Source organism: Gorilla gorilla, chromosome 16, assembly GCF_029281585.2.
Source record: "Gorilla gorilla gorilla isolate KB3781 chromosome 16, NHGRI_mGorGor1-v2.1_pri, whole genome shotgun sequence".
Lineage (NCBI taxonomy): Eukaryota > Metazoa > Chordata > Mammalia > Primates > Hominidae > Gorilla > Gorilla gorilla.
In genome coordinates this window covers 81,595,501-81,621,547 of record NC_073240.2, presented here as the reverse complement: position 1 = coordinate 81,621,547, position 26,047 = coordinate 81,595,501, and the positions used below count along the sequence as shown (strand labels likewise).

Here is a 26,047-nt window from a genome sequence, read left to right as displayed (position 1 = left end):
GTCAGCCCAGCGGCCACTTTCTTTGAGGGTCACTCATTCGCCTAGGTCAGAGTCCCTGACTCTGAAGCAAATCCACCTCCAGCTGCTGCAAGAACATGGCAGATGGAGCACTTGGCTCGTACAGGCTCAGTGTTGAAGGATGATGCAGTTATGCTGGGGCCCACTGAGCTGGCCACCGGGAAGGCCAGCAGCTCAGCTCCCAGGGAACCACAGCTGAGTTCAGTGTTGCCTTCTCTCCTGGATGTGTGTCCTTGCTTCAAAGCAGAGTTGGATAGGACTTATGCCTGCCTGGTAATTAAGGTTAATGAGCACATTCCATCTGCAAGGCAGAAAAGCAAATCTGGTTTTTGAGTCCACATTCTTGGCATTCACCCCACCCAGAAGGATCCAGGAGACAGTGATAATCCTCCCCTGGGATATGTCACCAGGTTATAGGACCCAATCCCAGTTCCAGACAAGACAGTGGAGGGTCACAAGGTGATCCCTGTGAGATCTGACCTCTGCAATCTGTATGAAGTTATCTGATACTAACTTAAGGCAGAGCCTGAGATTTCAGAATCAAGGTTTGAGAGGCTAGGCTGAGTCCTGCTGTGAAACATGGGAGCAGGAATCCCTCGCACATTCAACTTTCTCTAGCAGCCGCTAAATGACTACGTGGAATGCACGCTGCAGGGCCCAGGGCACAGGCATGGGGTCGGAAACATGGGTTTCTCCAAATTCTGCTGTGTTATTGCTCTGAGACTCTGAGCAAAAGTCTTCCTCCCCCTACACTTCAGTCTCTTCATCTATGAAACAGAGGGAGATGGGTTAGATCCATGTTTTCAAAGCATGGTCCAAGGAATCCTGGAGGTTTTGTGGATGCCGAAAGTGGAGAGTGCATACCACACTCATGATGGTGATACTGCTGGAGAGGGTGTGAGGAGTGGTTCTATAGGTTATGAGTTACAATGTAAGGATTTATTTTTTAAAAAAAGACAATGCAAAAACGATAACATAATAATTGCAAATTCTGCATCATGGAAATGTAAGTACTTGTTATAGTATTGTTTGTACTTTTCTAGGTCTTAAATTTCTCAAACAAAAAAAAGCAATTAAAGCAGGAGCAGGTCTTGATCTAGCAGTGAGTAGAGAGCACTGACCTTCCACCCCCAGCATGTGCAGATTTTACATAAAAAATTTATAGTTTCTTTTTATTTTACATAAATGATATCATATTTGTGATATTGCTCATCAACTTACTTTTTCACTTAACAAAATTTCTAGCCCTCTATTGTGTGTATGTGCATATGTGTGTGTGCACACGTGTGTTTCCAGTGAAGTAAGAGTATTCCATGACACAGATATACCATGGCTGTTTTAACCACTCCTTATTGACAGAAGTTAATTTTGTTCCCAGTTTTTCACTGTTACAATACTGCAGTGAATGTCTTTCAAAATCCCGGGGCAAAAGAACAGCAGAACTTTGACCAAACACCTATTTCCTCATCCTCAAGCCTGGCCTCATAGTTGTGAGTGGCTATTAATGAATGGCCAATGCTCTTAAGTTTCACAACTTGCATTCCACAGTGCAGAATCAAAAACCAGTTGCTGGATAATCCTGAATAATTTCCCCCAGGAAGTTTTCAGCTATCTCAAGGCACTAAGGAGAAAAGCTAGAATCTAAGATATGCCAAGAAAGGAACAGCTCGAGTAAACATCCCAGGATCTCAACTTGGAACCCTACAGTGCAACACCCTAGGAATATTGTCAAACCAAAGATAGACACAGCCTTGTTTACAATAAGTGAACCCCACCTGAAGTGGGCTTAGCCCCTTATTGAATGGAGGTGATCTGCTTCACAATAGTTGCTTACCAGAGAAAATGGTGAATCCTCTCTGCAGAAAAATAACATCACCCTGAGCTACTACAATGTTTTACATCAGTGCTCAGTAACTCACTGAAATGTTTATCAGGTATATCAAGAAACTGAACCAAAAGAAAAAATAAACAATAGAAGCAAACCCACAGATGACCTAGATATTGGAGTTATCAAATAAGGACTTCAAAAAAATTATGATATCAGTGACAAGGTAGAAAATGGCACTGGAGGGCTGGAAATTGTTTTAAAGCATCAAATGGAAATTCTAAAACTGAAAAGTATGGCTGAAGGGAAATGTGAATAGATAGATTTAATAGCTGATGGGACATAGTTAAAGACAAGATTAATGAACTTGAAGTTAGTTCATAAAAATATTCAGACTACAGCATAAAAAGAAAAAAAAAACAGGAAAAAAGCATAACAAATAAAATTGTGACACAGTAAAAAGGTCTAAGTGTATCTGGAGCACCAGAAAGGGAAGAGAGAGAAAATGGGACAGATGAATATTTAAAAGGGAAAGAGCCCAGAATTTTCAGAAGCTGACATCAAGTAACATTCAAGAAGTAGTACAAACACTAAGCAAGAAAATCTAGAGAAAACCACACATAGGCACATTCACAGGAAAACTGCTGGAAACCAAAGACAAGGAGAAAATCTTTAAGGCAGGCAGAGAAAAATATACATTCCCTTCAAAGGAGACAAGACCTTGGGGAATATTATTCACATGACCTCTTCCTGAAGGACATGGTAGACAACAATCTACAGCCAAACAAGAGATGATAGAAAAACTTCAGCCAAAAGACTGGTGGGAAGCCTTAAACAGATGTCACTGTAAAACTGAGAATGAAAACTAAGGTAGACATAAGGGCAAAAACAACATATAAATGTTACATCCCCTAACCGTGTAGAAATAACAGAACTAACTGACAATGGAAAGAGAATGGGAAAAGGAGGTGAAAGTTAGAATAAGCTCCCTAATTTCCTAATATCTTACAGCTGGGAATAAATATACATCTAAAGTTGACAATTCAAATTACAGAAACTGACACACATTTAAAAGAACAAACGTAAACAATTAGAAAGCGAATACTAGTGACTAAAATTAGGTAGTGGAAGAGAAAATAAGAAATAAGAGTAAGAATCAGGGATAAAGAAAAAAACAGTAATAAACTAAAATAAAAATAAATAAAATGAGTATATTTACTTCAACTCTCTGCTTCCAAGGCCAAAAAGGAGAGATACCAAAAAACCAATAGAAAAATAGATAAAGGATATTAACAGAGAGTTCACAAAAAAGGAAGGACAAATGGATCTTAAACACATGCAAAGATGCTTAACTTCATTCACGAAGATAAATGAAAATTACTCTGAGAGCTACAAGGGTATATACATTTGTAAAATCTCAAAATGATGCATTTAATATTTGTACATTTCACTACATGTAAATTTTACCTTTTAAGAAATCTGTAAACAAATATTGAATTCTAGTTAATGATACACACGCTGAAGTGCTTTGAAGTGTACTAATGTTTGCGTCTTACTTTGAAATGCATTCCAAAAATAAAAAGGATGGATAGGTGGGTAACTATGAAATTTTTAAAATGCAGCAAAACGTTAACAACTATAGAATCTAGGTGGTGAGTATATATTTGTTTACTGTATAATTCTTTCAACTTCTCTGTGTGTTTGAAAATGTTTGCTATAAGATGTTGTAACATCTTCTTTCAAATTTTCTTTCAAATTGGCAAAAATAAAGGATAACTCGGTTTTCAAGATTGTGTGACTGAAACACCAGGGGTTTGGTCTGGGTCCTGTTGCTCACTGTACAGAAAGCCAGTAACTGAAACAATGAGTATTTCCAGGGAAAAAGGCTTTTTATTCTCATGATGTCAACTGGGAGAATGGGAGATAAGTCTCAAATCCATCGCCTCAACTGACTAAAATTGGGGGTTTATAGACTAGGGAAAGAATGTGGAAAAGTTGGACTAGGAAGGTAAGGAAGAGTAAGAAAGATGAACCAGGGGTCTGGTGTCTCATTGTCTGGATGCCGGGATCTGGTGCATTTCAGTCCCTTGCCTGAGAGTCAGTTTTCTAAGGAAAAAACTCAGATGAGACAAATGTAAGTTTCAAGTTTTAAGACTGGGAGGGTCAATTTCTATGTTTATTCAAAAAACCCATAAATATCAGTTCTATGGGACAACTGGGCTGGTTTCAACTGTAGGACAACCATCCCTCACAACCTTTGCCAATGGAAGCTTACATAGGTACAACCTCCAAGAATAATACTATCAATCAGAATTAAAATGAATTTATCCTTAGACACAGCAGTTTCACCTGAAGGAATTTAATTACAGACATACTCAGACACGTGCAAAATGACATCGCTACAAGGACATTTACTCCATCAATACATGAAAAACAAAAGATTGGAAATTCTGTCTAACTGATAGAAGAACGGTTGAATTTACTATGGGATATCCGTGCAACAAAATACAATAGAGCCATTAAAAAGAAAGAGGCAAACTTCTATGTATTGACATGAAATAATCTCCAAGATATGTTAAATTTTAAAAGATGTGGAACAGTTTATATAACAGGCTTGCATTTGTTTGAAAAACAAATACATAAACATACATATTTTCCTGTATAAGAATAAAATATCTCCAGATTAGAAGGATGTATAAAGACCTGATAACAGTAGCTTCCTCTCTGGAGATGAACTAGATGGCTGGGGAGAGGGGTAGTAAAAACACTGCTTTGACTGTTTTCTTTTTGTGCTTTTTGAGTTTTGAAAAGTGTACAACTATTAATTACGCAAAATGTTCAATTTAATCCTCAAAAAGTTAAAAACATGATTACCATATGACCCAGCAATGCCACTTCTGCTTATATACCCCAAAGCATTGAAAGCAGAGTGTCAAGGAGAGATTTGTACACCCACATTCATAGCAGCACTATTTACACAGCCAAAAGGTGAAAACAACCTGAGTGTCCACTGATGAAAAAATGGATAAACAAAATGTGGTATATATATATACAATGGAATATTATTCGGACCTTAAAAAAAATGAAATTCTGACATGCTACAATATGGATGAAGCTGGAGGACATTATGCACAATGAAATAAGCCAGTCACAAAAAGGCAAATACTGTACAATTCCACTTATATGAAGTAGGTAGAGCAGTCAAATTCTTAGAGACATAAAGTAGAATGGTGGCTGCCCCGGGCTGGGGGAAGGGGAAGAGGGAGTTATGGTCTAATGAGCGCACAGTTTGTTTTGCAAGATGAAGAGTTCTGGAGACGGATGGCAGCAATGGCTGCACCACAGTGTGGATGTACTTAATGCCACTGAACAGTACACATAAATGCCACTGTACACTTTAAAATGGTCAAGAAGGTAGATTTTATCTAATGTGTATGTGGTCACTTTTTTTAAGTTTATGTATATATGTGTGTGTGCGTGTGTGTGTGTATATATGTGTTTGTGTGTGTGTGTGTATATAAATATATATATACACACACATTTTTTTGAGACACAGTCTTGCTCTGTCGCCCAGGCTGGAGTGCAGCGGCGCAACCTCCGCCTCCCGGGTTCAAGTGACTCTCTTGCCTCAGCCTCCCGAGTAGCTGGGATTACAGGCATGCACCACCACGCCCGGCTAAACTTTTTGTACTTTTTGTAGAGACAGGATTTCACCATGCTGGTCTCGAACTCCTGAGCTCAAGCAGTCCTCCCACCTCAGCCTCCCAAAGTGCTGGGATTACAGACTTGAAAGTTGTTATATTTTAAAAAGAGAGAAGAAATCGACATCAAGTAACAGAGTGTGGCAGCTCCCACCCCCATGCCAGGGAGGAGCTACCCAGGCGAGTCCACATCAAATCTGGGGCTGGGTGTCTCAGGGAATAACTAGTCTTCTTTGTCTCTTTCTCTTACAGTCACACTCCAGCGCCCCCACGAGCCAGCACAGTGCCTGCTCTCAGTGAAAGGCCACTGTTCTCCTTGAGCGACCCCCATGATGCCTGACCGCTCCTCATGCCTCCTGGAACAGCCAGGGTCCTTATGAAGTGGTGACCACAACAGTCAGCAGGTCAGTGTCCCCTGAGAGTGGTGAGGGCTGAGACAAGGTCTAAGAGAGGGGAAGGCGTGGTTGACTGTGGTTACAGATATTCCCCAGCCAGCGGGCTCCAAGCTTGCACACACAGGTATCTTCCTGAAGCTCCAGAGTGGGTGGGGAAGATGGAGCCCCACTACAGGAGGCAGAGACATGTAGGGACCTAGGGTGTGGGATGTGGGACCTTGGATACGTCATTTCCCTGCTCAGTGCCTCAGTTTCCACATTTATAAAATGGGCCTATTGATGCCTGGGTAACTTGCTTCCAGGGCTATCATGAGCTTTAAATAACAGACAGAACACGAAGCACAGAGTACAGTTCAAGCACTCCACAAGTTCAGGGATGAGGATAGGGACGAATGCTATGTATGGGGAGAGGGAGCAGCAGCCGGCCCTCCTCCTAAAGCTGTCCCTGGCAGCTGAACTTGGGGAGCTGCCTGCTCACTCTAGCCAGCTCCTCGAGCTCCCAGTTCACTCAAAGTATGTACTGACCATCCACTGGAGCCAGGGACTGTGCATTTGGTCATCACATCCCTGTGAAGCAGGTATGGCCACCTCTCCTCAGCAGGGAGGAAATTAGGACCCAGAGAAGTTGCAAATCATCCCAAGATGAATGAGTGATGTGTCAGTGTAGGCACTACCGCTGGAGTCCTAACAATAATTGAGAGCTGTCCAGACCTGCCCTGCAGGGCGGTGGCAGAGCTGGGACTCTTCCACCTGACTGCCAAAACTGTTCTTCCCATAACACTTACAGTTTTCAGGCCATGTGCTGGCCTCAGCAGGAGTCTCTAGAGAGTCCCTGTGAGGACCTGCAGCAGGGAAGGGGATATAGACCCTCCAAGCCTCTCACTCTCTTCCATGACAGCAGCCCCTCCTCAGTCTATTCCTCTGTGGTTTTCCACAATAGGTTTCATTTGAAATCTAGGTTCTTATGCTTTCAAAACATGATAGACCAGGCACAGTGGTCACGCCTGTAATCCTGATGCTTTGGGAGGCCGAGGCAAGAGGATTGCTTGAGCCAGGAGTTGGAGGCTGCAGTAAGCTATGATTGTGCCACTGCACTCCAGCCTGAGCAACAGAGTGAGACCCTGTCTCTAAAATACATGTATAAATATAATAATTACCCAATTTTTGGAATGCTTTCAGATCACCCTCAGATAGTGGCTTGGCTAAATGGAAAGCATTATCCTAACTGCCTTTCTAAAGGGTTTCATGGAGTGGAGGCAGCTGCAGGGCCTCTATCCCCACCCAACCCTCAGCCCCACCCTAGTCCCATGCCTGCTGGGACTCACCTGTCACCTCCCCTGCCCCAGTCTGGGGAGGCACTGGCTGCACCCTGCTAGAGACTCTGGTTACCTACAAGGTTTCGGGCTGTGACCATGTGGGTCCATGTGTACCCGTCCCCTCCTACCCTCCTGCAGGGTGGTCTGAGCAGCAAGCTCTCGGTGCAGGGGTAGCAGATAAGAGGGAGCAGAGGTTGGTGCCCTGCAATCACCCCAGGCACGTGACCATGCCCCTCCTTCCCCACTGCTGTGGCTGTCTCTGCAGGGGTGGAAAATGGTACCAGTCAAGCCCGAGGCGGAGGAGGAGCAGCCCGCAGTCACTACCGCGAGATGGAGGAGCCCACGCCCGAGCCCGTCTATGTCGACGTGGACAAAGGGCTGACCTTGGCCTGCTTCGTCTTCCTCTGCCTCTTCCTTGTCGTGATGATCATCCGCTGTGCCAAGGTCATCATGGACCCTTACAGCGCCATCCCCACATCCACCTGGGAGGAGCAGCACCTGGACGACTGAGGCGCAGCGGCTGTGGGGACTGGACCTGGCGCTCTGTGGGTGGCTGTGCCCCAGGATGCATCCGTGTGTTCCCTGCCAGCCTGCCATCCCGCAGAGGCAAGGAATGAATCTGGCCACCCAGGGAAGCAGAAGGTGCAGCTTAGCCCTCTCAGCCCTCCCTCGAGCACCAGCGTGGAATGCCCGGGTGCCATGGGTGTCGCAACCATGGAGCAGCCAGGGGAAAAGAGCCCTGGACCAGGACACAGGAGGCTGGGGTTCCAGTGTGAGGAGTCCCTGTGAGATGATAGGGTAGTCACCTTCCCAGGTTCCTGGGCACCTTTTGGAACTGGATCCAGCAACAGACACCCCCCATCCATCACATAACAGTGGTCTTGTCTTGAGGAGACTCTCTGTCCTTTAAATGCAAAGTAGCAATGGAGGCTCCCAACCAAGAGGTCCCACCTGAAGCCCAGCCCCCTCCCCATGGACTAGCAGTGATGTGGCAGTGAGGGGGGAAAGCGGGTTGAGGGAGTCTCACCTGAAAATTCGCAAAACGCACAGGATATGGGCTGCTTCCAAGCAGTATTTTTTTAAACTAAAATATAGAGGGATATATTTTTCCTGTTATAAATAAAATGTACATTTCAGAAACTTGGGAAAATGCAGATAAATAGAAAGAAAGGGAGAGGAACTAACACTTATAATCCCACCTCCCGGAAACCACCATTTTGATATATTTTCTTCCAGCCTATTTACTTGTATTTTTTAGTCAAATTCATACTCTATGCATGATGTTTATTGCCTCATATGATAGCATGAATACTTCCCCATTACATCAAACACTCTTCTTAGCTGCCAGTTTTAGTGACTGAAGGGCATCCCATTGGTTGGGTAGGTCATGGTTAAAAAACCATCTCCTTTGGTTGCATATTTAATTATTTTCCACTATTTTTTCCTCACACAAAATGATTTCGCCCGGTACCCTTTTTGAGGGTGCACAGTCCGTGAGATGAATATTGAATGGGGAGACCTGGGTTCTAGTCTCGCATTTACCAGTCAGGTTACAATGCGACCTTGAGCAAGTCACTTCACCTCCCAGCGTCTCAGTTTCCTCATTATAAGATAGGAAAAGCCTTGTCATTTTTTAAATTTTATTTTTTGCATATACCTCATGTGAACGAAAGGACAGAAAGGGCAGTGAATATGCTATGAATGTGCTATAGTCGGAGTTGGGGGACAAGGAAGAAGTCATCGATGATGGCTCTTCTCAGGCCCTGCCTCCTCCCACCTCTATCTGCCCTCCACCCACTCCCACCCCATCACCTACATCTATGACCTTGCAGCAAAATCATCAGAGCAGAGCCGACAAAGCCGGCCCCAAGTCCCAATTCCTCTACTTCCTTGTTAGAGGACCCCAAGTAACTCACTCAGCCTCTCTGAGCCCCAATTTCCTCACCTGTAAAGTGAGGGAATAACATCTACCTCGCAAGGTTGTTGTGAGGATGAAATGAGAGAACATGGGCAAACATGAATGTTCTTGAATTCACCACCCCAGGAGAAGCCAGGGGTCTGAGCTGGGAGGAGCAGAGGTTCTGGGTGCCCCCTGCCCCTACAGAGCCTGGAACCTTCAGCTTTTCTCAGCTTCTGAGGGCTGCTTCCTACAGGCCAAATCTCCCAGCCGGAACCACTTGGTCAGAGGAATACTCACAGCAGCACCTGGCCTCAAGGGATACGGTGTCTACCAATTTACATAATTGCCTTTGTCATCAGTTTTCCCATAACATGGTACGAAGTTAAATGAGAGCACCTGAGCTCTCCTTCCTCTGAGTGCATTTATTCCATCCCTCCAAGCTGTGGCCTTCCATCCCCATCCAAGAGACCTGCAGCTGTGAAGAAGCTCAAGACTTCTTTCTCATTGTCTGCCTCCCAGCCATTAGTCCCCACCACAGCCCAGGCCACCTGGAAAATGGGTTCCAAAGCACTATCACTACTAGGTGACCCCTGAATGTGGACAAGGCCACAGCTCTTCAGGCAGCATTTCAGGGGATATCCAGTTGTCATCCCTCTCATACCCCTCTCCTACCCACCCCTATCCCCACTATTGTGGAATGCACGAAGGGACAGCTGGCAAAGGCAGTGAACCAAGATGCAGGGAAGGCCCTGTATGATGGGGAGGATCTAAAGCAAAAGCCTTTTGTGCATTGCCTCAGGTTCAGCAGCAGCAGCCCTCACTCTGAAGCCTACCTTGAGAAGCCAGGCATTTCTGTGAACAGCTCATCAGCATGCATTTACAATGCAAACTAGAACCAACTCCCAGTCAGCTAATAACAGACCCCGGGAACAAGAAAAGGACTTCCAGACCTCCCCGGACACACTTTAGAACCCTCAGGGGTGAAAAAGAGGGTGCTCCAGGGCAGTGCAACTTAAACTGTGGTTGAAGGACAAACAGCCTCTGCAATACTTGAGGAGCTTGTTAGAAACCCAAACTCACAGCCCCCTCCAGACCTACGTACAGAACCACATTAGCAAGATTCGCTAGGTGGTTTATGTGCACGTTAAAGTTTAAGAAGCACTGCCTGAGAATCCCTTGGTCCTAATTAATTCTTTTCCACACTCAGATTTGCTAATGGGTTTCACCTTATCTCTTGACTCTTGTTTGATGGCAACGGGAAATAGTAGCATTTCAGGAGGGGTGGAAAATATAAAAAGCATTCCCAACCCAAGCCTCCAAAAAACAGCAATTTTCATTTTGTGTCCATATATTCCCTTCTAATCATTGTCCTCATGCAAGATTTTTTTCATAAAGATGATCTGCTACATAATTTTATATCATACTCTTTCTCCGAACATTACATCACAAGTATACTTTCATGTTGCTGCTACATTATTCACACTTGTCATTTTAATGGCCATAAAACACGACATCTAGTGCACATATATAATTATGTAGACTCCTATTATTAAATATTTGGATTTCTTCCATTTTCCCTGTTGTATATGTTCCAAGCGAAAAAAGAAAGATCAAGATAGATATGATGAAGCCGGGGAGCTTGCTTACGACAGGGGAGAGTAAATATTTACAGTACACTCCCTCCATTTAAGAGACACATGGAGCACATGGGGGAGGGAGACCTGTCTAAGAACTGGATCATATTAAGGAGAAAAAAGCAACTGGAATCTCAGGCTTCAGTTGTTGCATTATACTGCTGAAGCATAGAGGAGATGGTCCTTTGTGATCAGAGCGTCTCAACTCTTTTCTGGCAAGCTAAGATGAACTTTGGGGTTGTGGATAGAAAGACAAACTGATCTGCAAAAGAAATGCACAGAAGTATTGAAGGCTAGAAGTTGGCAGAGAAGAAATGAAAAGCATTTAGAGAATGGGAGGCCTGTGAAGGTGGCCACAACCCAGGACTTAAGGAGAACACAGGCTGGAGAGGAACTCTCCAAAGCAGAGAATGGGTGGTAGGTTTTCCAGGCAATGGTGCCTAGTGGCCAGTTTTAAGTTGTTGCTTGTACTGTGCTCAGCTACACTCCCTTCATGTTGCCCCAAGCCCTCTCTAAAGTCTGATAAATGATCCACTCTGCAGCAGTGGTCTTTGGGACAACGAAGACACCTCGGTGGTGGGTCACTTAGGGAAATACGATCTGGAAGGGGCCAACAGTCCCAGAGACAAGTGGGGTAGCAGAAATATGCAGAACCAAGAGTTCAGAGTGATGGTCACTAGAAGAAATGTGGCCTCTAAGGATGCTCAGACAGGTGGATATGTATAGTAGGACCCTAGCTTTACCATCCTGGCATATCATTCCCATCATAGCTATTTCATTTTTTTCCAATTAGTTGCTGAAATGTCTACATGTTCTTATCGAGTTGAAAGATCAGTCTCCCTGTCTCATTAAATTTCCAGAACTTCAGAGGCTAAATCAATCCAAAAGGGGCTGGCCCTGCTTTCAAACACCAAGTGAAGAGAACTACAAAGTTTGGTGTGTCCATTAGTATGGTTTCATACCCCTAGGTCTTGCTGTTGAGGACTGGTTCTGCCAGGCATGATCAATGACCACCCACAATGTCCTGTGGCCCAGCCTGTGGAGAGGTGCCCAAACAGAGTTATCTGGGTCCACATCCATGTGCCCAGCTATTCTGTCCAATCATAGCACAAAGACAGGTTGCCTGTGTCCAGAGGGACACACAGCCTCAGCCACACCAGCCCTTACTTATGAGCTTGATGGTCATCAGCAAAGACTCTCTCCCTTTAGGAGGATTCTCCTTGGGACTTTTCAGTGTCTTGGCAGGAAAGAGATGGCACACACGAAGCACTGATTGAAGATAGCTTAATGAAAGAACATTTACAGAGGTTGGGCAAGGGTATGGAAAACAACAGGGAACAGTAAAACACCCAGGGATGACCAGGCAAGGTAGCTCATGTCTGTAATCTCAGCACTTTGGGAGGCCAACACAGGCAGATTGCTTGAGCCCAGGAGTTTGAAACCAACCTGGCAACATAAGCAAGAATCTGTTTATCTACAAAAAATAAAATAATTAAAAAAAATTACCTGGCTGTGGTGTTGCACACCTATAGTCCCAGCTACTCAGGAGTCTGAGGTGGGAGGATCACTTGAGTCCAGGAGTTTGAGGTTACAATGAGCTAGGATCACACTACTGCATTCCAGCCTGGGCGACAAAGAGAGATGCTGCCTCTAAAAATAAAAAACAAAAACAAACTACCCAGGAACAGGCAGGCCACCAACTGTTACCATCTCTTGCCTAGAGAGACAAGGAGAAGGATCTAGAACCCAGGGAGAGCTATAGCCATGGAGAAGGAGTCACCCAATGGAAGCCCTGGCCACAGCTAGAGGATCAAAACTCCTGCACCCACTGCAGCTCAGTAGGAAGAGAGCTGGGGGAATAAATACCTTGACCTCTTGCCTCCTGCCCTCCAATCTCCTGTCTGGGTCTTCCATTGGCCAAAAACAACAGAAGCTAAAGGTCAGGGGACCCTGGGTGATAACGGTCCACATAGGCAGCACACTGGAGCAAAAGAAGAAAAACCAGCACAATTCATCTTATTACCACTTAGCAGCCATTCACAAACTTGGCTTAGATGGGAGAAAAATATTTTGTCCCCGGCACAGGGGAAACATCAAATCTCACCAGCAGCCATATTGTCTGGGGGTGATAGCAATTTAGTCCCACTCCCTCCTGCAACTTAAATCATAATGTAGCCACTCCTGGGTAAGTGGAACACTTCCTGTAAAGCGCAACTGCTAGTGCCCCCGTCTGTGGCTGGTCATGAGGCCCAGAGTGGTAACTGCAGTCTTGTTCTCCCACCACCCATTCCATAGCCCCTCTACCTTCTGGCAGTCCCTTAGCTGTTGGAGAATTTTATCTGGTGGAATGACGCAAATCTTCATCCACGGAGGATTCAAATTCTTAGTGCCGTGTCTTCATTGAGTTGCCACAGTATCCACAGATTCCTAAAGAACATGAAGAGGCCTTGAAGATCTCACCTGGAAGCTCTGTAAAATTATCAGAAAGAATAGCAGGGTGCTCTAGGGCAACACTACTCAAACTATGGTCCACGGATGGACAGCATTGGCATCTCTGGGGAGCTTGTTAGAAATCTAATTTCATGCCCCCACCTCAGGCTTACAGAATGAGGACAAGGGATACAGGAGTACCAAGTGCCCTAGCGAATCCCAGGGTTCCAAAGCTAGTACTCCTTGCCCCTATTGTGTAGCAGAAACCCCACTTTCCCTTGGATATTGGGGTTAACCATCCTGACAGTGCAGTGATCTCTTTCTCTGCCAATGTTTCAACATAAGGGGCCCAGATGGCACAAGGTCATCTTCCAATTTAACAGACCCATAACTATATTCCCTGGTGGAAGCAGTTCCTCTTGGTCACTAGAGATTTCCAAACCCACAAAACCTAAGGTTTCTTGGTTAAAGGCCATGTTTGTGGGATATGCTGAGATGAATATGCTGTGGTTTGAATGTGTCCCTCAAAGTTCATATGTTGGAAACTTGATTCCCATTGCAACAGTGTTGAGATTTGGGGCCCAATAAGAGGTGATTAGGCCATGAGGGCGGAGTGAATGGATTAATGCAGTTATCTCGAGAGTGGGTTTGTTATGAAGGGGGTGTTTGGTCCTCTTTTCTCTCTTGCCCATGTGATTCCTTCCACCATGTTTATGATGCAACAAGAAGGTCCTCACCAGATGCTGGTTCCTTGATCTTGTATTTTGCAGCCTCCAAAATCGTGAACCAAATAAATTTCTATTCATTATAAATTACCCAGTTTGTGTTGTTCTGTTTTAGCAGCACAAAATGAAAGAATGAAACACCACAAATGGCAGGGAGGGGCAGCGATGGCAAATCCATATCTGGAATATGTGTCTATTCCTACTGCCCTCCATGATGAAAGGGATTCAGTGTAATTAACCTGCTACCAAGTAAGTGGTTGGTCTGTCTCCCACCACCCATCTCTGGGAATGGTGCCATATCAGGGGCTTGGCATTGGTCTCATTCATTGGAAGGCTACATATCCAGAAGTTATGGAAACCAATGGACCTTCGCAAGGGAAAGCCCATAGTGTTGATAGCCTCTATCCCTTCCACTACGGTCACTCTGTTCATGATGTCATTGAGCAAACACCAGAGTAGACAGAGGAAGAGGCTCACACCCCCAGGTTGGGTCATCTTATCCAGCTGATCGTTGAGAGTCTTTTCTGCAGTGGATGCCCTCTGATAGGCATTTAGATGGCTCTTGAATATCTTGACACCCAGAGTCCCTTCAAAGATGCCTTTTCACACATATCTGCCCAAGACTGCCTTGGACCCTCTCTTTCCATCCTGTTCAGTTGGGTCAACACTGTGATTCTCCTATTGGAGATGGTTAGGAATTCCATACAGCACTCCATTTGCAACAGATACTTCTGGCACTATTGGATCTGCTGATCTTAAGGTCCAAATGGCAGATTAGCTTTCATCACAGTCTGGATATACCTATTCTAGAGCCCTGTATTATTCTGGGCCCCATTCAAAACCAGCAATCTTATGATGTAACCAGTAAATCCATCAGACACACACACAAATGTTCTATATATTGCCTCAAAAATCCAGAGATCCATCAACTGCTGAGCCTCATTCTTTATGGTGGAAGACACAAGGTGAAGCAACATGTTTCTCATCTTAGTGGGGATATTCCAACAGGCCTCAGCCTGCTAGAACCCAAGAAGTTTCACCAATGTGTCAGGTCACTGAACCTCCACATGTGTTTTCTTCCCCTCTCTGGCAAGCATGTGGCAGTACAGCACTTGCTAGTCCTCATTCACCAGATCCAATTAGCATAATGTTATCAATGTAGCAGGCAATCATAAAGTTCTATGGGCTGTCAAGATGATAAGGGTCTCATATAATACGACAGAGACCAGGATAATTGGCAGACCCCTGAGGTAATGCATTTAGGGTGTGCCGCAGTCTTGTAACAGGTGAAGGTGAACTCCTTCTGATTATCTGTATTGATTGTGATACAATGGAAACTATTTCTAATATGACAGTTCTCAAACTTCAGTATGCATTAGAATCACCTGGACGGCTCGTTCTAACACAGCTGGTAAGCCCCTAGAATTTTTAATTCAGGTGGTCTTCAGTGGAGTTCTATAAATTGTACATCAAACACACTCCAAGGTTATGCTGAAGCTGCTAATCCAGACCTACCCTTTGAGAATTACTGTTCTAGTCACCAGGTACAATACCAGGTGCATACCAGGTGTCAGGGGCTGAGCGGATCTTCTCTAATAAAGATACCACATCCAGAACAACTCCTTAAATGGCATTAATTCCTGATTGTGTTTATGAAAATCTGTAGGACCCACCTGGCTGTTGCATAAGCCAGACAGGTGACTTCAATAGTGATGTGATTAGAACCACCTGTCCTGCATCTCTCAAGTATTTGATGGGGGCACATTTCAATTGCCCTGAAGATGCAGAATTGCTTTTGGTTTACTATTTTGGCACAAAGAGGCAGTTCCAAGGGCTTCCATGGGGCCACTTCTACAATAATAGCCCTCACTCCATGGGTCCAATTGCCACCCTTAATACCAATGACTTTATTCATCAGGATTTAAGCGGCAAATTCAAAAGTTTCAGTGAAGAGGGTTTAATTTTGGGACAATTTTCAGAGGGACAGGTAAGGTAAAGAGAATCAGTAAGGGTTGATGATTAACCCAGGGTTAACAATGATAAGAAGCCATTACTGCCCCTTGCCTGGGGAGAAAACAGTGGCACCAGAATCTAGCAAAGACTGTGGTTATGTTGCCCACAGGAGCAGTAGGACATAGTGGGACACAGCCACTGCCCAAACCATGGCTCAGCAGGGAAAGAGTAAGGAGGATGATGCTCTCTGCTGCTTTATTCCTCTATATTCCAACCTCTGCCTGCACCTCCACTGGCCAATCCTAACCAGCAGCCAGAGAGCATGAGCCTGGGTGATGTTGTCCAACGAGGTCAGCCTCCAGGTGCGCAAAGAGCAGGGCAGGGAAGGATGGAGACTAGATCTGGAGGGACAAAGGGAGATGAATCTGCAGAGGGCCCTGGGTGTTCTTCCTGCCAACAGACCTCAGTCAGGACCCAACCAGTGCACCCAAACCAATTTTCTAACTTTGACTATTTAGGAGAGAGGATTGGAATACCAGTTTCTCACATCCCTTGGACTTCTTATGCAATTTGGTCCACTCCCTCTCCACCCTTCTGCACCAAAGAGAGGGGCACCCTGCTTATATCCAACTATACCCTTTTTCCAAGGAAAGGAGTGTCCACTTGCCTCATCTACATAACTAAGAAGGACCCCAGAATTGAGAATACTTCAGCTGACCAAACAGAGGCTGCTGGTCAACATATACCCCCAAAAAAGATTACGCTGTCCCTTAGAAGCCACCTCCATTTCACAGCAGTCATCTCATTAAGTGGGGAGATATGCGGTTTCACTCTGGAGATAGGACAGCAGCTCAAGCTTTCCACGAGTATATATTAAGGGAAGAGAGACCCCAGAAAGCTGAATGACTTGATGACATTCAGGAGGCTGAAAGTTAGGCTACAAAAATAGCGCTTCAGTGACCATCCTTGGTGCACACAGGTTTTTTTTTTTCCTCTTTTCTTCTCTTAGATTACCAAATACAGCACTAACAGCATTTGAAAGAAGAGTTTGCTTGAGCTTATAGCTACGAAACGGGGAACTTTGTGAGTACAATGCCACACACATTTAGAAGCAACTACTGTCTAACAGGGGCTTTGGACACAAAGATGCGTAGAGCACAGCCCTGCCCTTGAGAATCTTGCTTCCACAGGCCGAAATCAAAGTCCACATACCACTAGACCATAAATGGGGAGAGTGTTGTCCTAGATGCTGAAAGCTCTAGAATCCAGTTTCAGCTCTGCCACTCACTAGTTGTGTGAAATGAACAAGTCTCTGCTATTACAAAACAAATATCAGAGACAGTGTGGGGTCCAAAGATGGAGGTAAAGAAGCAATATTGCCCTTAGGCTGGGGTAAGGTATGGAGTGGGGGCTTCCTTGGAACTCATGCCACAGAGGGCCCAGCTTATAACAGATACGCACATACAAATCAATTTGTTCAAATTCATACAAGCACCTCTATCCCTCGGGCCTCAGGTTGGTGCAGCTCAACCTGTACCACAAATATGAGTAATACTGTCCAAGCCAGGGGAGTTCTTCTTTACATCCCTGCCCTGTGTCCCCAAAATAAAAGAGACTGTGTGAATGCCACACAGGACTGTGGCAGGTCCAACCCTGGAGGTGGACATGTCAGTGGAAGCACTTAGGTAAGAGAAAGGAATGATTATTCAACTTGTTACACACTTCCTCCTAGCCAGAATGTAACTGATTCTTCCCCAAACAAATGACATTTCCCATTTATATCAAATATCCACTTTCTTGCTTTTTTTTTTCTTTTTTGGCTTTTATATGATTGAAAATTGGTAAAATAGGCAACTGAACTTAATTATCATTGCACTTGAAGAGAGTTGATGGGATGGCAATGTTTGGATGAGAATTAAAGACATAAATTCATCAACTACATACCTACTTTATAAATTTTTAAAACCAAACTTTATTTCCAATCTGTGGTTCTGAAGGGACTCACAACATGTGCCCTCGTTGGCTCATGGGTCTCATAACCTAAACGAAGAGTGATACTAATTCTTTACTTTGGCAACTAAGTGGACAGTGAACACTAAGACTGCAAAGTAGTTTTGTTTTTATAAAATATATTTAATAAGATTTAATTAATTTTTTTGAGCTGGGCGCAGTGACACGGGCTTGTAGTTCCAGCTACTCAGATGGCTGAGGCAGGATGATCCCTTGAGCCCAGGAGTTTGAGGCCAGCCTGGGCAGCATAGTGAGACCCCATATCAAAAAACAAAACAAAAACAGATTTTATTACATTTTCAAAAAATGAATTTAGACATTTCATTTTGATTTAAAGAATTTTGAGATTAAATGTTAAAGCTCTTTAATTATTTGTATCTCGCTTTTTATTATTAATAATTTTGAATATTTTCAAAGAAAACTAACTTTGAAAATGCATATGAAAAATTTAATTTTTCAATTTTTAACACAGAGTTTTGATGAAGATATTTACTTCTTGTACACTGAAGTATAATTCAATGTACTTTTTAATCTTTTACATCATCAATAAAACACACATTACATGAAAAGCTCAGGAGAGCATAATTAATGATTCTAATGAAATTAAAGAAAGAAAAATAATTGTAAAAAATAAAGTCTGATTTTAAAAATGTATAAAGTATAAAATTCATGAATTTATGTCTTTAATGCTCATCCAAACATTGCCATCCCATCGACTTTCTTCAAGTGCGGTGATAATTAAGTTTAGTTGTATATTTTACCAATTTTCAATCATATAAAAGCCATCACTTTGCAAATCTGTTTGTTTTGCAGTTATGAAAGCAAACATATCTAGGTAGGAGAATAGAAAGTATTTTATTTAACAGTGTATAGCTTGTTTATACCTCCTAAATACTGAGACTCCATGAGCACTCTCAGCTTAGGCCCTGCAAATGCTAGAAGTAGACCTATCAATAAGACACAATCTGCTCCCAGTGATCTCCTAGAATTCATTCACTTACTGAATGAGTATACATCGAGTGGCTCTTACGTGCTAGGTACTGATGAACTTTCAGTAAGCAAAAGCAGACTATCCTCAAGGAGCTGAAAATCCAATGAAGGCAGATATTGATCAAATCATCATAGACAACAAAGGTCTATTTATTTCCAGGATCATGACCTTGGCGGGAATAGATGTGCCATGCTACTCCATTCCCTCTTCAAGAAAGAAATTGTCACTCCAGCTTTTTGGTGTGCTGTTGGCAAACAGTCTGAAAATAAGACTGGCCTCAGCCTTATTTAGTTTGCAAGAGCAAAATTTTAAAAAACAAAAACAGGCTCGCAAGCAAGCATCCAGTCTTGGTCCCTCTCCCACGAGTTTCTTTCCGCCTCTCTGCAGAAGGAAGGAGAGCAAAATACTCCCACAGCCCTGGAAATCTTGCTGAGAGGACAGAAAGAGAGGGGATACACAGAAAACAAATTAGTACTTCAGGATACAACCCTGCCAAATTACTTTTTCTGGGGGTGTTAAAAGGAATATGCTTCCAAACTAAAGAAAGGGAGAAAATGTGAAAATATAACCACTTTTGAGATCCATTTTGGTGTCAGGAATCTTTGAGATAATATTAATTGTGACACTTTACACCCCAAAATTGCCAGGCGTGGTGGCTCATGCCTGTAATCCCAGGACTTTGGGAGGCCAAGGCAGGAGGATCACTTGAGCACAGGAGTTCAAGACCAGCCTGGGCAACATAGTGAGATCCCGTCTCTATAAAAAATCAAAAAATCACCTGGGCATGGTGGTGTGCACCTGTAGTCTCAGCTACTTGGGAGGCTGAGGTGGGAAGATCACCTGAGCCAGAGAAGTCAAGGCTGCAGTGAGCCAAGATTGTGCCACTGCACACCAGCCTAGGTGACAGAGTGAGACCCTTTCTCAAAATTAAAAAACAAAACGAAACAAAAAAAACAGAAAAAATCCCTAAAGTTCCCTTGTCCTCAAAAACATTGTCTTGGTTCAAGTCTACACTCACCCTCAGGAGAGCTCTCAATGTACAGTGTTTCAAAGGTAAACCAATGTGTGTGAGAGGCCTCAGGACAGAGAAGTCCCACGGTGGGGGCAACAAGGCTTCTCTTCCTCTAGTCCCCTCTGCAATAGGGACAGGGGCTCCCAGCCCCTGGAACCCCTAGTGCCTGCCCTGGCCCAGGGAAGTAGCGTGCCCCTGAGCCTAGCTCCCTTGCCACCCTACAATAAAACCTGCAGTGGGCCCCATCTTGCCAGAAACACCTCTGGACTGACTCCTCCTGGTCAGGTAAAGTTTCAAATGAACTCTACTCTCAGTTTCAGTCATCCATTCATATTCCGAATGGACCACTGGTTAAAAACAGGAAGCATAAATGGAATACAAATTAATAAGGAAGATATAGTGATAACTATGGCCAACCTGCCTTGAGATGCTCATCATCCCATCTGCAAGCTCCATTCATCTGGTCAAAATGCTTCTAGTCCTTAAAATATCACTGTCAAAAAGAGGAAATTTAACCCTGAAAGTCATTCTTGTCTATTTCATATTATTACACACAGATAGGTTTCAATAAAGTAGATCTCCAAAACTAAAGACCATTAAAGTCACTTGTCATGTGGGGCTGGCAGTGAGCATTTCTGGGGTCGGAGACAGTAAAACAAAGAGGCTCTTGTCGCTGAAGATTAAGGAAAAGTAATTGCCAAGTAAAGCCCAGGCTGGACCCAGAATTAACATCCATTAATTTGGTTTCTTAAGTGAATCTGGTGCCAGGAACATTTCTGGCTCTTTCTGCCCTGTGTGTGTTTCAGACTCTGGGGCAGGTCCAACATCACCAAGCCCTTTAAGTGCATTAAATGCCCAACAAGGGGATAAGCGTGTGATCTCAACAGATGACATCAGCATTCTCTGGTGCCAGTGGGAACAAGTGGATTAATAATGATTTTAAGTGACCTTTGCCCATGACCCAGAGATCTCCAGTAAAGCCCTACTGTGTGGAGCATGAGGGCCTTTTATCCATGTGCAGGTGAGGGCTTTGAGAAAAAGATGAGTCACTCCTGTGGGTTGATGCCAGGAGAGAAGGCTTTAGGAACAAGGAGAGAAGGGTTTAGGAACAATCTCAGAACACAGCCTGGAGAGCAGGGGTTTCAGCTGACTCAACAGAAGCAGATGTAGCCCTGGGAACATAAGCCCCAGGAATTCAGAAAAGTCCTGGGGAAGGCTTTGGTCTTCCAAATTCAGAGAAGTGTTTGCATCACTGATCTGGAGAGTAGCGTCTGGGAGATCTTGCTGACATCTGCCCTATACAGCATTTCCACTGAAATCAGCAAAGCACTGGAGAATATGGCCCTAGAGCATAGCTCTAGGAAGTAAAGTCCACGGGGAGCAGTTCAGCCTCAGAGCATGGTATTTCCCAGCTTGCGTGTAGCAGAGACTACTAATGGTCCCCCAGTATCCATTCTCCCCTTCTTTTAGGGCAATCAAACTAATTTTCACAGGGCAAGCAATGTGTTTAGATGAAAGACTACATTTCCAGGCTTTCTTGTAATGAGATGGGGCCTTGTGACCAAATTCTCATCAATGAAATCTAAGAAATGTGTGGTATGGGACCACCAGGAAAGCCGCTTAAAATGACCTAACTCGGGAGGAAGGAGGGCTCTTCTGCCCTTCCATCCTCCCAGTCCTCACCTCTTTGTTGTCTCTTTCTGCTGGCCTGGAACTTAGATGTACTAGTTGGAGCTCCAGCAGCCATTTTGTATCATAATGTAACCCTGAGACTAAAAACCACATACCGAGGATGGCAGAGCAGAGGTATCTTTAATGACACTGTGGAGCTGCCACACTAACTCCAGCCTTCCCGACCCCAGGTTGCTTTTATGTAAGGAAGAAATACCAGCCTCCTTGATGTTCTTTAGAAATGACAAGCATATTCCATCCTCAGGGCTTTGCACGGGCTGATTCCTGTGCCTGGAGGACTCTGTCCCCAGATATCCATCTGGCCTGCTCCCCTCACTCCTTCAGCTCTCTAGCAGAAATGTACTATGGGATTCAGGCCTTCTCTAACCACATTTACAATAGCATCCACATCTCCCAATTGTCCATAAAACTTATTACCATCTGTCATACCACATGTCTTTTCCTTATCTGTTTATTGTCTATCTCTTTCCACTCGAATGTAAGCTTCAAATGGGCTATTCTGTTTACTGCTGTGCCTCTCATCCTTAGAACAGTGCTTAACACACAGAAGGTGCTCAATAAAGATTTGTTGAGTGAATGAATGAATGGTGCGATCTGATGGATGGGCTCTGCATCCTCAACTATCCCCCTAGGCCCCGGTATAAGGCTCATCAGGCCCAGGAAAGGTCGCAGGGCACACTCCCCTGCCGTCGTCACCAAGGAACTAGAGTAGAACTAGGGTAGAACGCAGGGCAGCCTGCGTGCAATGGGTTGGGGCAGAAGAGATGGCGCAGAGCTCACTCTCCTGACTCTGGTGGGCTTGCAGGAGGTGAAAAGCTAGGTCCTTTTCTGCCATCATCACAGTTCAGGTGCTCACCCATGACTCGGAGGCTCTTCCCAAGGCTTACAGTGTGGAGACGCAGCCACGGGGCCCATGAACCAAGCCTACAACCCATATGTGCACATCCGCTAGCCCCAAGAAATACTGGACATGTAGGGTGCTGTGATGGGCAGTTTTCTGTATTAATTTGGCTATACTAAGGTACACAAATATTTGCTCAAATACTATTCTACATGTTTCTAAGAAAGTACTTTTTAGGTGAAATAAAACTTAAATCAGTGGAGTAAAGCAGAAGACCCCCACAGTGTGGCTGGGCCTCATCTAATCAGTTGAAGGCCTTCACCAAACAATGACTCACTTCCCAGAGGAAGAGGAAATTTTGACAGCAGACTGCTTCAGATTCAAACTGCAGCTCTTCCTTGGGTCTGCAGCCAGCAACCCACCCAGCAGGTTTTGGGCTTGCCACCCTCCAGAATCCCAGAAGCCAATTTGCTTAAAATCAATCAATCAATCAATCAATCAATCGATCTCTTTCTCCTTGGTTCTATTTCTCTGGAGAGCTCTGACTACTACAGGTGCCAGTCTCTTTTCATATTCCATGGAATACCAGGAGGCCTGGGATGTCTAATAAGAAAATCCCACAAAGACCCCTGACCTCACTAATAAGAGTGAGAAAACACATTAATGAATATCTGGCAGGGAGGCTTTACACACCTTGACCCACTGGATCAAATCGCGATCATAAGTGGACACAGCTGCATCTGCGGCAGTGCAGGCCTCAGAGCACAATGGCTTTATTTGTCACTGAATGGCGGACCAGGCCTACAGCCCGAGGGAGGACCCCAGTCACAGGGTTGAAAGGGGTGCTTGAGCCCTTTGTTTCCAGAAGAGCAGAGAAAATCTCATGATGGCAGGAGAGCAGGCAGCACTTTTCCAGCACACTGGCCAAAGCCGATGCGGTAACCATCCCCCTGGCAGTACCCTGAAACAGAGTAGGACAAGGATCAGTCACAAAGTTTCTGGGCTCACCAGAACCAACACCTAGGCAGCGGCAGTGCCCGTCAGCACACAGCTGGCCCGAGGCAGGAAGGTGCCATCAGAATCACACACACATGTCTTAAACACAAGAATAACCCTCCACGGAAGCTGGGCAGAGTCGCACGCAGGAGCCCTTGGACTAGAACCTGGGCCCACCCCACAGCCAGGGATCCTCAGAGGCACTGCAAGGCTCAACAGCTTTCCTGTGGCTAATACGGTTTGGCTCTGTCCCCCGCCAAACCTCATTTTGAATTACAGCTCCCATAATTCCCATGTGTTGTGGGAGGTACACGGTGGGAGAGAATTGAATCATGGGGCGGTTTCCTCCATGCTGTTCTCATGGTAGTGAAGAAGTCTCATGAGATCTGATGTTTTTATAAGCGGTTTCTCCTTTCACTCGGCTCTCATTCTCTCTTGCCTGCCACCATGTAAGACATGCCTTTTGCCTTCCACTATGATTGTGAGGCCTCCCCAGCCATGTGGAACTGTGAGTCCATTAAACCTCTCTTTCTTTATGAATTACCCAGTCTCAGGTATGTCTTTATCAGCAGTGTGAAAACAGACTAATACAGTGGTCAACTCTCCCCACATGGGTTTGGGTTCAGATCCTCGCTCTGCCAATTAGCCTGAAGCCAGAATGCCTGAGGTCAAAGCCTGGCTCCTCTACTTATTGGCTCTGTAACCTTGGGTCCTTCTAGACCTCAGTTTCTTCATCTGTGCAATGGATCTAATGATAGTGCCCACCGCACAGGACTGCTGCAAGGATGATGGGAGCAAATGCATAGAAAACTCTGAGAACAGCCTCCAGTCCCCATTTGAAATTCCCTGTGTCAGTCAGTCATTATAACCATTATGAGCTGGGTGGCCGGGAACAAGCTGTTTGACTTCAGAACTCACCTCCCTCATCTGCAAACAAGAAAAACAACACTTATCTCTCAAGGTTGTAAGGATTAGACTAAATATTCCAGTGAAATTCCCAGCACATCTCAGAAACTAATAAATATTAGTTTCCTTCATTTAATTCCATTTCAACAAGGATGATGGAAAAGCAGAGAGAAGCCCATCTCTGCCCTTGAGAGGGGTCCACTTAGAGGGAGTGGGAGGTCCAGATGAGAGATACAGAGAAATGCTTACAAGGTGCTGAGCGAGCAGCATGGAGGGAAAGGGAGCAGGAAGGGGGGACATCTTAGCTGGGCCTTGACAGGTAGCTAGGAGTTCATTAGGGAAGAAACATGAAAATGCCATTCCAGACAGAGGGAAGAACACGTGCAAAGGCTCAGACACTCAGGCACGAGATGCATTTGTCACATCTGTTCAGTGAGGCTGTCCTTTGGGGGGCCCTAAGAAGCCCCGTGACCCACATGCTGACAACATGCAGGGATGCCCTTTGTCGAGAGCAACGCCCTCACCTATTCTGTTGCTCATTTTCATTATTTTCTGTCAGTCTCTTTTCCACCTCAATGCTCAGAAATATCCACACCACTGGGGTGAAAAAAAAAGCCTATGAAAGTAAAACTGGCTCCCAGCAGAAATTTATTAAACATCTAGCAAAACAACTAACTCGGAACTGCAGCATTTTTAAAGAGCCTCTCCCAACCATGGTCCTGAAGGAGAAGGGTCACCGCTTCTACACCCTGGGACCCCTGGTCAGCCTTGCCCAGGAATTCTGCGCCAGGCAAGGGAAGCAATAATGCTGGGGAGAGAAACTGGAATAAACAGAGACACAGGAACACCAGGTGAAAGACGCCACCACTGGGAGACGCAGGGAAAGAAACGAAAGACTTTTGCTCAGATATTGCTTCCAAATAATGTCAGATACCAAGAAAGAATCCACAACAAACCATAACTATCAACAAATCAAAGATCTGAAGGAGAGTGAGAAATGCATGTGTCCAGCAGCGCAGAGCCATCCGTGCAAATGCCTGCGAGAACACATCCTTGCAAGTTGCAAGCTGAACACCAGATGGGGCTAGTGAGCGAGACTAGGGGATGGATGAGTTAAACCAAGACGATCAGAGATTTTTGTTGATATTTTTGGTTTGTTTACTTCACCTGTTCTCTTGCTGAACATTTTGTGGTTTTTGGACTCTCTCAGAAATGAGAATTTCATTGCGCCATTTAAAGAGGCAACAGGACACAGGGGTTCAGAGCACAGCTCCTGGAGCCCAGCTGCCTGTGTTCAAACCCTGGCTCTACCCTTTATCGCCTGTGTGATCCTGGGTAAGTATGCATCTTTCTGGGCCTCAGTTTCCACATCTGAAAAATAGAGACAGTAAGAGTAGCTGCCTTGTTTGGAACAGAACATGTATTGCAGGTAAAACACTTGGCACAGTGTCTGGCCTGCAGTAAGTGCTGCGGCGTTGGCTGATGCCAGCACTTCTGAATGTTCTATCGCGTTTCCAATGGTTAGAAATTGATTTGGGGAAGGAGCATCCGTGAAGAGCAAGCAGGGAAATGAGAGGCAGCCATAAAGGCATCTGAGCAGGTGCAGAGAAGGAGGAGGAAAGCCGGGAAGAGCTGAAGAAACCATGTGTGGCTTTCAAGCAAGAAAGCAGCTCAGCAGGGCCACGTGACCAGTGAAGTCGTA

The 26,047-nt window shown here is 44.8% G+C and overlaps 2 protein-coding genes across 4 annotated transcripts in view; one reads left to right on the top strand and one right to left on the bottom strand.

Moving 5' to 3' along the window:
* The window catches only part of CTXND1 (cortexin domain containing 1), a 55,823-nt gene extending 41,789 nt beyond the window's left edge, over positions 1–14,034 (top strand). For both annotated transcript variants that reach the window (XM_031002150.3, XM_031002149.3), the window contains 2 exons: positions 5,797–5,948; positions 7,521–14,034. In XM_031002150.3, coding sequence (XP_030858010.1) covers positions 7,586–7,765 — 180 coding nt within the window. In that variant the 5' untranslated portion in view covers positions 5,797–5,948; positions 7,521–7,585 and the 3' untranslated portion in view covers positions 7,766–14,034. The remainder of the gene's footprint in view (positions 1–5,796; positions 5,949–7,520) is intronic.
* Positions 14,035–23,192: 9,158 nt separating this feature from the next.
* The window catches only part of FAH (fumarylacetoacetate hydrolase), a 33,587-nt gene continuing 30,732 nt past the window's right edge, over positions 23,193–26,047 (bottom strand). For both annotated transcript variants that reach the window (XM_031002147.3, XM_031002146.3), the window contains exon 15: positions 23,193–23,404. In XM_031002147.3, the coding sequence (XP_030858007.3) occupies positions 23,325–23,404 (80 nt within the window). In that variant the 3' untranslated portion in view covers positions 23,193–23,324. The remainder of the gene's footprint in view (positions 23,405–26,047) is intronic.